The sequence below is a fragment of the Podarcis liolepis genome (genome assembly GCF_965112155.1).
Source record: "Podarcis liolepis genome assembly, chromosome: 6".
Classification (NCBI taxonomy): domain Eukaryota; kingdom Metazoa; phylum Chordata; class Lepidosauria; order Squamata; family Lacertidae; genus Podarcis; species Podarcis liolepis.
This window is the reverse complement of record NC_139559.1, coordinates 81,623,183-81,638,259: the sequence shown is the minus strand read 5'-3', so window position 1 is coordinate 81,638,259 and position 15,077 is coordinate 81,623,183. Positions and strand designations below refer to the sequence as shown.

The following is a 15,077-nucleotide window of genomic DNA, read 5'->3' as shown; positions in this document are numbered from 1 at the left end:
AAAGGAAAGCATTCAAATGATCATTTTCACATCATATTCCATCGTCTTTTCACCAGCTTCTCCTCTGTCTTTCTTTGAGCCCTATTCTATTACAAGAGAGCTGCTTCTTAGATCAATTCATATTTCCATAATCCACACTGCTGTTTCTCCCTCTTCTCCCCAGGGTAGACTAACCCCTACATCCAGAGCTGTGGCTTACAACTGTCATTAAGACCTATAACAATAACAAGATAACAAAAGAGTTGGTCGAGATGAGGCTTGGCTATACCATATGCTGATCAAGTGCAAAATTTTGAACTAGTGGAAAAAATCTATAAAACAAAACCATGATACATATATTGGGCTTGCCATTTGTCCTTCCAAATGCAAGGAAAGTCAGCTTTTAAAATCATCAAACATTTATTTGCAAGCACACAGAGCCTTCATGTACAAGTGATATTAATGTCTGCTCAGAGGTGAAAGATGACGATTAAAGGTCCTTCCAAGTCTTTAGACCACAATTGTCAGGGGATCTCCCTTGTGTCTTCAAAATGTCTGTTTTCTTCCCAAAATAAGAGCCAAAACCCACCATGTTCATAAAATGGTTTGGATCAACCAATGCATTAATCCATTAGCTGCAATTTCATGGTGAAAAACATGAAATGGTTTAAAGTTGCATGTGCATGTTCCTAACATTTTCACAGTTAAAGGTGTATAGTCTGTTAGTCTTACAACCGTGTTGGGCATGTGCAGGGCTGTTGATTCCATCATTAAACATAACATTTCCAATTTGAATTTGTTTGTTTTTTAAATGAAAGCCTTTTAATTAACAGGTTTTTTTTTTTCTATGTGCATCTATAAAATTATAGCAAGCATCAAATAACTTGTACTAGTTGCTGAGGGGAAACATTATGTGCAGTTCCATTATTCTTTTTTTCTGGCGGGGGGGGCACCACATTCAATTTACGGGCAGCACTTGAAGCAAAAGAACAGTGTGTAACCAGTTCCCCCTTGCACCATTTCCCACTGAAAATCACCCTCTAAAACTGCTTATATCCCAGCAATGGAAAAGATCCAGGAAGCCATATCAGTCCCTAGACGAAATCACAAAACATAATGTGTAGTTCTGTGTGCATATCATAGCTCTATGTGCATATTATAGCCTCCAGTGGTCCTGTTTTAGCCAGGAAAGCTGCGTTGTTTAGAGTTATGCCCTAGGAAAAGAACCCATTTTCCAATTACCACGGTTTTCAGGAAGCAACAACATTTCTCCTTCACTCCCACCTCTTTCGTTCTTTATTCCTTTATACACATGTGGCTGGACCAAGAAATTTTTGGGCCTGAGGCAAAGGACAAAAGGCCACCCCCCACCCCTCATGCCATGTACTGAACTGGACAGGCAATTGAATCTTACTTCAACACTGGCAATGGGACAGTGGCTTATACCTGAAGGGAACAGACTAGCTTGGGGGTTGCAGGACAGGTCATGTGGCATACACAGCTCTGTCCTCCAACCTAGGAGAGTAGCCGATGGGCTTGAGAGCCTTGGCTAGGGATCTGCCACTGCTACATGTACCAACATCTGCTGTCACCTCACTTCAGCTAAGGGTGAGGCAGCTCTGCCACAGCAAAGGCTGAAGTCCAGTGTAGACATCATAAACAATCTGCCAAATCAATCTGAGGCTTGGGACCTCAGGTTGGGACAAGCTGACTTGGGCCTTCAAGGGTGCTCGTATGTTTGAATGGTCTGCAGTCTCAACACATGCAGACTTCCACATTCCTAGAATGAAGGTCTGCAACTGGGTGACGGAACATCTTGCTTTGCATGAGAAGGTCCCAGGTCCAATCCCTGACATCTCCAGGTAAGACTGGGAGAAACTTCCTCTCTGAAACTCTGGAAAGTCACTGCCAGTCAGCATATGAGCTAGATGGGTCATTGGTCAAACTCAGTATAAGGCACCTATGTTCCTATGTAGGCTCATTCACCCTCGGCTTTATGTCTATTCCGGTTGGCCTCAAAAGAATAAGCCCACCTAAAAGAACACACAACTTCAGGCCAATCTTTTTCATACATTACACTGGAAGAATTACAGTCATACCTCGGGATGAATATGCTTCGGGTTAGGCAAATTCGAGTTGCGCTCCGCGGCGACCCGGAAGTAACGGAGCATATTACTTCCGGTTTCTCCACGTGCGCATGCACAGACCGTCGAAATGACACCACGCACATGCGCAGAAGCGCCGAAACACGACCCGCACACACGCAGATACGCTGTCACGTCTTGCGTTCCATTCAGGATGCGAACGGGGCTCCGGAAAGGATCCCGTTTGCATCCCGAGGTATCACTGTATTTAAGGAGACATAATTCACTTGCACTTTCTCTCTCCCCACTTCAGTATAGTGTACAATGCCACCCTAATCTGACCAGTTTTCATCTGGCAGATAATGAAAGTTTAGGGCAAACCAGAACAGTGAATGTCTAGAACTTGAGGAGGAAGGCAAAGGGAAGCAGCAGACAATTTGGCACTGTTACTGGACTTGACCCTAGGCCCAAAATAAAATCACTCCAGTTCTCATCTCCTTTTACCATGAATGGCCATCTTATTTATGATAAGTCAATCCTATTTTTTCCTAGTTGTTCTGAGCCACCCGTCATACTGATTCCAGGGCAGTCTGCAACATTGTTGTCTTCATTTATCCTATTGTGTCTTAAAACAGCAATTACAAAATAGGAGCTGACAACACTGAGCCAAATGCCATCCTACTAAAGGTGCTACTTGGCTCCTCAATTACCAAACCAAGTTCTGCCTTCGCTTGTTGGACAACATCAGTTCAGGCAACAAGGAGCAAGAGCAAATAGAGGGGTGGAAACAAAATGATGCAGAATCACCACTAGGGAACAGCCTTGCACATACAGGTACCTGAAAGCACTAAGAAAACATGCAGAGCCTTGTGAGACAATGATTCAATATGCCTATAGTTCTCTTCCTCCACACAGGAGAGGGAGGGAGGGAGGGAGGGAGGGAGGGAGGGAGGTGGTGACTGTGCTGTGTCTTCTGGCAAGCTTTAAAGTACCAACCCAGAAAAAGCAACTGCTGCTGCAGATCTGTAAGAGCAAATCTTTTATTTAAAAAATCAAGCTGGGGAGGAAAGAAGGAGGCTGCTCCTACAGAGAAATTTTAGAATCCAGTATGTTCAGTAGTGAACTAAACAGTGAAATTGTGGTTAAGAAGGTGCTAGTGCTGTCCAGGCATATCTCTTTATGGTTCTAGTGTCATGTCAAATGTTGAAAGGAAAAGTGAGTGTGTCTGTGCACACAAATAATTATATTGAAGATTTCGTGCATACAGGATTGTCTATATGTATTCTTTTCAAAGGATGAAGCAAAAATAGCTTAATTGTGCTCTTTGGTGTATGTTGCAGATATCCCAAAGATCACCACACCAGTTTGGTTATAGATATTCAGTACAAAAACTGGTGTCTTCAGAATAAAAAAATGCCTTCCAGTAGCACCTTAAAGACCAACTAAGTTAGTTCTTGGTATGAGCTTTCGTGTGCATGCACACTTCTTCAGATACCACTTCTTTTCGTGCATGCACACGAAAGCTCATACCAAGAACTAACTTAGTTGGTCTTTAAGGTGCTACTGGAAGGCATTTTTTTATTTTGACTATGGCAGACCAACACGGCTACCTATCTGTAACTGGTGTCTTCAGAATTACTAAACACATATTTCAAAATATAATTATATGGGCTAATACTTTCAAAAATTCTGAACTTCTTAATTGTCTCTATTTGTTTTTAAGTTCCATAGTAAGCCAAAATACAAACAAACACACACCAAACCAAAGCTGGCATGAGAGACAGTAACAGTCTTTCTTTATTCTGTTTGACAGGTAAGGCATCATTCTACCTTAAAACACGAGTTGCCATTGTGGTCCACTTGTCTTCAGAGGGGTCTGGAAGTCTTTGATTTCAGCAAGTATAATTAAAAGAAGCGGCATAAAGTTTACTTATACCTTGGTCTCATTTGTATGCCAAACCTTCATCAAGCCAAACTTTGGTTTAAAGGGGAACCTGCTCAGCTCCTGCTGCTGCCACAAGCTAAGGCATCATCTTAAGAGTGACATTCAAAACGAGGCTCATGGTTTGTTATTATGAATGAATGTATGAATTGTACACATTTTCTTTAAACTATACAGTCATACCTCGGGTTACAACTGCTTCAGGTTGCGTTTTTTCGGGTTGCAAACTGCCAAAACCCGGAAGTACTGGAAAGGGTTACTTCCGGGTTTTGGCAGTTGTGCATGCGCAGAAGCGCCGAATCGCAACCCGTGCGTGCGCACACGGGTTGCGAATGCTGTGGGTTGCGAATGTGCATCCCACATGGCTCACGTTCGCAACCTGAGCGTCCAGTGTACTTGTTGATGTCAACGAGCTTACACTTTGGGGAGAAACAAACCATAAACTCAGATTAGGATGTAACTCTAAACTAGAACAGAACTTGTAGCAGCAGCAGGGGAAGAGTGAAACACTCAAAATTTCAGCACCACTTTGATGAAAATTCACCTTTAAACCATATGTTAGTTTAACCATGGTTTAAAGTGACAAACGAACTAAGCCATTGACAGTTATCTTGGTTAATGGTTAAGCAGAGCATCATATTCTGCATCTTTTTCTCAGGAACATCTTTATGTGGCAAGCTACTAATTTTAGCCCATTTCTCTAGTTTATCAAGGTAATGCTTTTTCACATTTGTTTAGATTTCTCACCTATTCTACTCAAAGGAGCAGAACACAATACTTATGTGCCTTTACCTTGGTTTATCCAACAGCACTATAATGTTCATTAGGCTAGCTTCTAATAAGTAAGATTTATGGCTGAAAAGGTACACAGGTTTACACCTCCCACATACAAAGCTGCTACTATGGCATTTAGCCCAATCGCAAGGATAGTTCCCCTTGCCTTTGACCCTTTCCTATGCCATTCAACTCTATACATTTGTAGCTGGATTTAACAGAACACACACATACAAAAATATTAACATTTGCAACTGACAGACTTAATAAAACTTGCTTTTTGCATGGACACAAGCTTTGAATACAATCAACCTCAAATGCACCTTTGATAGTAACATTTGAATAAGAGAGACAGAGTGAAATCGAAAACACAGCTGCTGCCAGGCAAAAAGTCTCATTCATTCAAATGGTATTCGCAGTCTACCTAAAGCTCTTGACTACTGGAATAGATTGCAACTTCATATTAATGTGTGAGCAACGTGTTGCCAAGTAACAACACACATAAACTGGGGTTCTCTGTGTTGTCATAAAGAAGTATCATTGATCTGAATGAGTTTCACACATGCACAACTGACAATTTTGTTCGGAATTTCAGGGCCAAACTGCAAACTGCTGTGGCAACATACTTTTTATATAGGTTCCTATATTCAAAACAGAATTCAAACTGTTGTTTATGGTGTTTTTCTCCAAGGGTCTGGCACTATTTAAAGCAAAACTGAGAAATCTGTCTGAGCCACAGAAAAAAGAAAGTATACTGTTCAATAAAATCAAAATGAAAAGAGCGAAATGAATTCAATGAAGAAGCCTATCAAAAAAAAAATACACCATAATTTTTAGAGGACTTGGTTGTTGTTTTTAATGAAACCACTGTTTTAGACAACCACCTGTTTGTTGCAAGCATTACGCTCCTGTTTTTAAACTGCTAACATGCCCAAGTGTCAAAGTAGCTCTGGTGAAAGAGAGAACATTTTCATGAATACTGAACTACCACCAACAGTATATACACAACCAACATGTTAACATCAGTGCTGATACTAACAGTTGTGCAACCTCTTAGATTATCATTGGTGATGTGCGCCTGGTGGCAATTTCAGTGCTGTGTGTCAATCATAATTTCCCAAATTTATTCCTCTGGAACTATATTCATGACTTCAGAAGAAGAAGAAATGCCACCACTGGCGTTTGGTCATAATATCCACACAGATTAAAAATAATAATGTGATAAATCCATGAAAGCAACTATCATAGTGTGCAATACTTCCTGCCACAAACACATTCTAATGATCAAATCAGCTGGTGAAGAGTCTTTTATTGTTATCATCAGCCATCTGCCTTTCTACAGTTGAATAGGAAAGCTTTAAAAAGCTGCAGAAAGGCAAGTTATTCTGATATTATTATTATTATTATTATTATTATTATTATTCCATCATTTTAAAGGGATCAATCTCATGTTTCTAACCTTGTCTCCAAAGTCCTCCGGGAACTTCCACAAAACCACAGGATCTGTAAATAATTGACAGACAGCATTAATCAGAGACAAAAGAACAGAGTCTTAGAGTAGAGTACATTAATATTAAAGAGGGTCAACGTAGCTTCAGGCTCACAGACAGGTACAAAAAATGTGTCTCAAAACTCAGATACGGGATTATTCAAAATATATATTTTTAATTTCATATTTATGAAAATCCATGCATATTTGTTAACACAATAATAGAAGGTTATTTTGTGGTGTGTGTGTTTTCCATTGCCTTTTACTCTGTGGCTGTTTTAATGCCTTTTTAAAGATGTTATTCCAATATTCATTTTTGCAAAAGGGAATTAAAAGTAGAAAAAATGCAAAATGTTTTTCAAATGTCACATATATCACTGTTTTTTAAAGCAGTTCACCAAGCTTTTTTCCACATTTACAATTTAAAATTACAGGTTAAGAATATCACAGAATACTACACATTCACCAGTTGAAGTTTGGGACCTGCTACATCCAAAAATCATTTGGTTTTATGCAAACTAGCACTGGCTAAAGAAATAAATTTGATAGCTTAAGGGAGGCATTTTTTTAAAGTTTTTCTTTCAATCCTAACCCCATGTAGGATGTGTACCTGGAACTCCTATCTGGCAGAACCCCCAAATACTTCATTCTGAGGGATGTTCCGTGTGATAAAAAAGTTGTCAAGTAAATAAAGCTTCAGTCTGTACAACACTTAAATAATTCTGTCTGATACTGTTGTTTTGAAATTTGCTACTACTTCAGTCTTTGTTATATGCAATTATGGTATGTTATTAGGTAGTAATAAAACACACCTGCAGCAGTTAATTGCCATATGAATATATAAAACACAATAGACCCCACAAGATTGAAATCTGTCCACATTTGCTCTAATCCATTCCACAAAATGGAGGCGGTTGGAGGATGGATGGCGGCTAACAGATTGAGGTTGAATCCTGGCAAGACAGAAGTACTGTTTTTGGGAGCGGGTTGGTGTGGGGGATTCCCTGGTCTTGAATGGGGTAACTGTGCCCCTGAAGGACCAGGTGCGGAGCCTGAGAGTCATTTTGGACTCACAGCTGTCCATGGAGGCGCAGGTTAACTCTGTGTCCAGGGCAGCTGTATACCAGCTCCACCTGGTACGCAGGCTAAGACCCTACCTGCCCGCGAACTGTCTCGCCAGAGTGGTGCATGCTCTAGTTATCTCATGCTTGGACTACTGCAACGCGCTCTACGTGGGGCTACCTTTGAAGGTGACCCGGAAACTGCAATTAATCCAGAATGCGGCAGCTAGACTGGTGACTGGGAGTGGCCGCCGGGACCACATAACACCGGTTCTGAGATCTGCATTGACTCCCAGTACATTTCCGAGCACCATTCAAAGTGTTGGTGCTGACCTTTAAAGCCCTAAATGGCCTCGGTCCTGTATACCTGAAGGAGCGTCTCCACCCCATCATTCAGCTGAGATCCAGCGCCAAGGGCCTTCTGGCGGTTCCCTCATTGCGAGAAGTGAGGCTACAGGGAACCAGACAGAGTGGCGCCCGCCCTGTGGAACGCCCTCCCATCAGATGTCAAAGAGATAAATAATTACCTGACATTCAGAAGACATCTTAAGGCAGCCCTGTTCAGGGAAGTTTTTAATATGTAACGCTGTACTGTTTTTAACATTGATTGGGAGCCGCCCAGAGTGGCTGGGGAAACTCAGCCACATGGGCGGGGTATAAATAATAAATTATTATTATTATAAAATAAAAACCAGTAAATATTGTCATGTTACTTGGTATTATGATATTGACTTTGCTTCCCTTCAAAGGTCTTACTGGCCACTAACAAATATTCAAAGGATCAATTAATTTTCACACTTCCTTTCTGAAGTGCTCCCATCATTTTCATTTAAGGTACAGTAAGGAGAAGGGGACTTTTCCATCACAAAAAAAGAGATGGATATTTTGGTGTACCCAGCACCACAATCCTGAATGTGAGTCTCCTACCCCCTGAGTTGACAGGTATGAAAACTTTTGTTCAGAATTCTTTGTGTACTGGGAAATTGATTAAGTGAATGGAAGGAGTGTGTTGACAAGAAGCAAGAGGCTACATCTTGACAAGAAGGAGGAAGCATAATCCTATTCTGCAGTTATGTACTTCCTCTTCAGAACTACTGAGACCAAATTTACTTTTCCTGGGAAGACTGATTTCTAGACACCCAACAATGTTAAGTCAATTTTATGCTGATTTTATGGATGAGAGATCAGGAATAGCTAGAAGAAAACACCGTCACCATAGATGACTTGTAACTCACTACACAGCTTAGATCAACATATGCCTTATAACAATTCAATATATATTAGCGCTGGATTAAACACTTTTCATTTATATTTTTAAGTGACCATAAGACTCACCAAGTATTTCTAACTAATGTAGATTTTATGAACATTATATTGGTTACAGGTTTGCACAAAGTTGCTTCCACGTGTGCCAGGTCCTCCTCCAGGAAAGGCATTCCATAAGACACAAGCAAGTGTCACCATGTGAACCTCTCCCCACCACCCACTATGTGCAAATAATCCCTTTCCACTCGTGTAAATAATGAGGTTTGGATCCAAGCCCCTGGGATTATCATACAGTTCAATAATCTATCCTACTTTCACTATGAACAAGTTACTTCATATTTATTGAAACTACAATACACTTATCTTAATTATAGCAAATTTAAGATAGACTAATGGTGGTTAAAATTAAATGCCTTCCTCCGTATTTAAAAGTTATTTTTTAATTTCGTAAATGTCTAAACCTGTGTCCAAACATGGATTCTAGGGTGGTACACATTTTAAAAATTCAAACACCAATACAATATTAAAGCAAACCGCAAAAGTCAAAACATAATAAAAACTAGAAGTAAAGTTAACATAGTGTCAGGTGTCCTCTAATAAAAATTACAGGATATCAATATTAAACTCAAGACAAAGAGCGTATAAAGGAAACCTGCTAAAACTAGCCTCAGAAATTATCTAAACGAAGGAAAAATTACTTTTCACATATTTTTGTTACTGTCAATTATAGATATTTAAAGGAAACACAGAATCACAGAATTGTAGAGTTGGAAGGGACCACAAGGCTCATCTAGTACAAGCCCCTGCTACATAGAAATCTTGCCCAATGTGAAGCCCAAACCCAGAACCCTGAAAACAAGAGCCTCATGCTCTACCATCTAAGCTTTCCCAACAGTTTTCTCTGCATTAGAAAATATACCCTACAAGAACTGAATGGTTAATGGTTAGTTAAGCTTTGATCCCATTTTGAAATCAGATTTCTACATCTTAGTTAATTAATATTCAAAACATCTTATTTTGGGCCAATATCAATATGGAGTGAAATGTTTCCAAAAAGAGAAATACAAACAGCAAGAGGTCAATATATAACATTTCTAATAAAAAGGCAAGTTAATTTTTTACTGGTAACTTTACTATTTTGTAGAAAAATTAATCTTGCACCATATTGTTTTCATTGGACCAGTTGATAAACTCCATAGGTTTTAGAACTAGAAAGCAGTTTAGAGGGAAATAAATAGGTTTACTTCAACTTTTCCCTAAGGCTCTGAAAGTGGCATAGCAAGCAAAAAACAAGATGTTGTGCAGACTTGGTCACATTAGTTTTAGGAAACATGAGTGCACACATCCTTTTATTAAGATACATGCAGATTAATAACATCTGCACAAGCATCTCAACTATTTTTCTATTTTTTAAAAATGTATTTTTAATAGTTTCTCTCTCTCTCTCTCTCTCTCTCTCTCTCTCTCTCTCTCTCACACACACACACACACACACACACACACACACACCAACATTCCCAAAGCAGATGCTCAGTTGGGATGCAGTGCAACTAGGCTCCCCATCAAGCTGGGAAGCAATACAACTCTCTCATGCTGAGCTTTGGCTTCAGAGCAGCTGGCATGGCACACAGCTCACTTTCTAGCCACCAGCTTTTCCAAGACAGACTACTCTCCCTGAGGCAGACACTGAGTTGGGAGACTGGTGGAGAACTGCCTTCTCACTGACCATCAGTTTTAGAGTGGTTGGCAGAAATCCAACTGGTAAAATATCTCTGATCTGCACTTGGAGCAGATGCAGGGTTGTATCAGAAGCCTCGGTGCACAGCTTCAATTCCAAAGTTAGGTGTCTGGAAAATGATGTACAATTTATATACCACCTTTTGTCCAAGAATGCAGAACAATAAATTGCACATGGTAGACAGAGCACACCATCAGCATATATGGCACTTTCCTGAGCACAAGAGGAAAGGTTCCCACCCAGAAGAGCTTACACTCTAAAATTTGAGCCAGGAGAAACATCAGAGAAAAGAGAAGGAAGTGGAGGCAAAAGTAATCAGGGAAAGAAAATGCAATTGTTTACACTAAATGTACTTGAGCTTAGCTAGAGTGGGCATGGGAGCTTGGGGGTTAACTCAAAGGCTCCATGGGAAAAGGTGGGTTTTTAGGAGCGATTTGAAAGAAGTTGAAGAGAGAAGGCTAAAAAAAGAGGCGTTGCTTTAAGAGACAAAGAAAGGTGAAGAAGAAAAGCTCAAACATCATTTAGTTGATCAATCACACCAAGTAGCCAAATTTGCACTGGCAGCCAAGAAGCTTCGTTCCAGCTATGTAAATGCACCCCAATCTTAAGTCTTAATGTTATAAATTTCTGTTTATGTTGTAAACTGCTACAGGTTACGTGTATGATTTTAGATGAAAGATTCCTTTTATTCTCTGTCGTCCATTGTAAAGGCCTTTAGCTATATACAGTAAAAATTGATTGATAGTTAAACAATCAATTAGTTACTCATCAATAGACCACCATTCTGCCTTAAATGGTTAGCGCGTTAATATCACACCTATTAAGGTAAAATGTACTTAACTGCGGACCATGAATTGCTTCTGTTTTACCCCCCCCCCCCAGCATGAGCAACAAACTATGATTTCTAATTTTGCTGTACATCCAAACTAGGAAGCATGGTTTGTTTAACTCAAACAAACCTTGGCTTGACACTATGGTTGCTTTGGAGTGAAACCAATCACTATTCTTGCTCTGGACATAATACTAAGTAAAGGATATTAGGGTTGTGGCTCCCACTGCCAAGCAGGTACGACTGGAATGGAAGCCTTCTGCACATTCACAGTAACCCACTAGCTATGCTTTTCTGTAATGTGCAATCACTGCCACTGAATGTACCATGCACAGTCCTTCACCTGGAACAAATTGCCGGCCTGTGAGGCTTCAGTGCCTGGTTGGCATCTGTAAGAGGGTTGCAAAATGCACAGTATTTGCCCACCAGTTATGGGAGAAATAGAGGTGTACCAAAGGACTTCAGTGAAAAGTTTCACAAAGTGTATCTATTGAGTTGATCTATTCATTCATTACTTCTGTACCATTTGCAGTTAATTAGTTACAAAAATACCATAGAGTACTCCAGCACTCTAAATACTAATGAGCAAATTAGAAAGGTTAGAAATCACCGATTTCCTGTTTGTCGTTTCAGAACAGCAAATTACATTGGTTACAGTAATTCCTACTGAAGGAACAGTGTAAACCATGGGTAGGCAAACTAAGGGCCGGGCCTGGATCCGGCCCAATCAGCATGTTTTTACATGTCCTTTTATTTAAAATGCATCTCAGGGTTATTTGTGGGACATAGAAAATGTTCATTACTATTTTTTCAAAATATAGCCCGGCCCCACATGGTCTGAGGGGACAGTGGACCGGCCCCCTGCTGAAAAAGTCTGCTGACCCCTGGTGTAAGCAGTCTGTAGTCAGGCCAGTTTTTAGCCCCAAAAGATGGCTTTTTATTTTAAAAACACACACACACACATTCTACAACTGGAAGAATTTACTGTTTTTAAACTCTCTTCCAGCAAACTGAAAGGGGACAGTTCTGGTGTGCAGCATTGAACTTTTTAAAGTTGGAATTATTAGGTTATTATATATACACACACATTAAAAAGAATTGGCTGCTAGTGGCTAGGAAAGTATATCAGATTAATTTTTTAACAGATTTCATATAAGGGATACACATTATAAACCAGAAATATTACTGTCAGGCACATCTGACTTTAGGTGAGGGTCTCAGAATCTTATCTCGGGAGGATAAAAGTGGAAGATGTTTTAGTAGCTGAATGAAAAGCTGCATGGGCAAGTATGGAAGAAAGCAGTCAGTATTTGCCAAGGAACAGTAATCAAAAGAAAGAACAAGGGCAAAACAGAGTAGAGGAATTTAATAAAAAAAAAAAAGAGGGGAGTGCAGAGAACCTTAAAGAACACTTGCTATCTTGTCTGGCACTTAAAATATGTTAGATTAAAGACAATATGCAAATGACAGTGCCACTTTAAGACATACTTGAAAGCACACTTTAATGCAAATCATAGACTTGGTAGATTTATGCTCATGAAAAGAATTTTGCTGATGTTATCAGTCCACTCTTTACTATAGCAGTCGTACCTTGTAAAATCAGGCAATCTGTTACAAGGAATATTTGGCCAAAAGAGGTGTGTGTGCATGTGTGAATCCAATTACTCCAATTTTAAAGAATGGATTGAACTAAAGTTATTCTGGTTATATTAGTTGTGTGTGGACAATCTAGGAAAGAAAAACTTTTTTGGGAGAACTTCTATTCAGTTTTGTGGACAACTGGAAAAAAAGCTGATTTTTCATAGTATTATCAGAGTTTAGAGCAACACTGAAAACAACACTATCATCAGCTTGCTTTCTAGGAAGTTTCTTGTAGCTGCTGTTGTTAAAATGAAAATGCTTCCTTTGAAATGTAAATATAATTCTTGTATGGTGCAATATAACGGCAAGTCAGTAGAGTGCACTGCTATGGTTACTAAAAAGCAGAAATAACTGCCTCCTCTGGTGGCTTCTGACCTGATCCAAGGAGTATGGCATGGTAGAGGAGATCATGAGGGACTGAGATTTATTCTGAAGATGTCTGTCATAGTGTCCTTAGCCTGCAGCAGAGTAGGAAAGAAGCCCTGATCCAGATTCAGAGAAAAGTGGATGGTTGCCCATCAAAACAAATTTATATATATAGAAACACATGAACATGACCTTTGATCAACTCAAGCATGAGTTGTCTCATTATACTCTGGAGTGGCTAATCTGTTATCTGCAACATCTGTGATACTGAAGAAGTCCATGATGTTGAAACACATCTGGCAATTGGAGTAGTTAATCATTACATATATTAGATTTTATTTTTTTTAATTCCCCCCATATGCCAAGGAACTTTATAGTTAACAATAAATATCTGTACTGAAAATACATGTACTGAAACATTTTAGTTTTGTTTGTAAATGCATGTCTCTATGTTCATATGTGATAGTAAAACACATTATTTTTGACTCTGCAGTTCTGTCAACCAAAACAATGATATTTTTATTTAACAATTCCATACCAAACTGTATTACGAAAGTAAACACAAATATAAACATATATAACTGCCCCTATGAAGAGTATTTCAAGATTCTTTAAAGGGCATTTCTTTAATAAACAATCTATTCTATAAATAATATTAAAAATATTCTATTTAGCATAATATTTGATCTACTATAATGTATAATATTATTTTTTTCATTTACAGCATCCTTGTTTTCCATAGGCTATAATCAAAACAAATCATGGTGTTAATTAGAGCCACATTTCATTTTTCTTAATTCATCTAATCTTTCTTCAATTGATCCTATCTTCCCAAGCCATTTTATATACAGTTGTAATTACCAAATTCCTGGCTATTTATAAAATCAATAAACAAATACCAACCTGCCCAAAACTTGAGTGACTTTCTTTGACCTCTCATTACTTGAGGTCTTACCAATACAGCTATTTGCCAAACTTTACAGTACCAATAATCTAGATTCATTAATGACATATTTTACCCAAAGACCTCAATGTAATGTGCACATATTTCACCTATTTAAAGGGTTCCTTCCGCCTAGCATCTATGGAAACAAATAATGAAGGGCTGGTTCACATATAATGCTTCCAATCTCTTATGCATAGCTAAGGGCCTGAGAGCAAATTCTCAGATTATGTGTTCTCTCGCCACCGTGATCCAAGATTAAAGGTGTATTACAGCATTTACCTTATCCGGCCAATGATCTTCTCTTAATCCGAAACTGATCTGCTCTTAATCACAGGACTCTAGTCATGAATCAGAAGGATGATGCTGGTCAGCAAATTAGGAACCACTGCTAAAGATACTGCCAGCATGAACCTAAGCATGCTTAAGACTTCCAAGTAGGAACAGAGTAAGACATGGGCATAGCCAGGGCTTATGTTGGGGGGAGCAAGTAGACAGGATTTATGTTGGGAAGACAGAACACCCGCCTGTCATCATCCTCTGTCTGGCTCTGTCTAGCATATTCAGAATGAAATGTCTCAACAACAGTTGTTTTAAACTACTTTCTTTTGACCCCAAGTGCTCAAAAAAATCTGTCAATATCTTTCCACAATTTCTACTTTTAGTTAAGTATTTTTATTTATTTACTTGATTCAGGGAAAGGCACCTCTCCCCGGTACACCCATGGAGTAAGAAGAGAATATGAAATCTTGCCCACACCTTTTAAAACCTGATTCTGAGATTAACAGCATCCATTTAAGGAGACTTTACACACAACAAAGGTCCATAATATTCCTACAAATATATCAGAAAAGACTAGATAGAGAAGCTGTCTCCAGGCATTCACTGTTGAAGGAGCCTTCAGGAATGTGTGAGACTAGCTCTATCACCTTGATAATGCCCAGAGCGCAAGCAGACACATGACT

General features: G+C 39.2%; 1 protein-coding gene across 3 annotated transcripts in view; it reads right to left on the bottom strand.

The window, feature by feature from the left end:
- Window positions 1–15,077, bottom strand: part of DENND1B (DENN domain containing 1B) — a 173,399-nt gene that overhangs the window by 123,933 nt on the left and 34,389 nt on the right. For all 3 annotated transcript variants that reach the window (XM_083506774.1, XM_083506773.1, XM_083506772.1), the window contains one exon: window positions 6,239–6,282. In XM_083506774.1, the coding sequence (XP_083362900.1) occupies window positions 6,239–6,282 (44 nt within the window). The remainder of the gene's footprint in view (window positions 1–6,238; window positions 6,283–15,077) is intronic.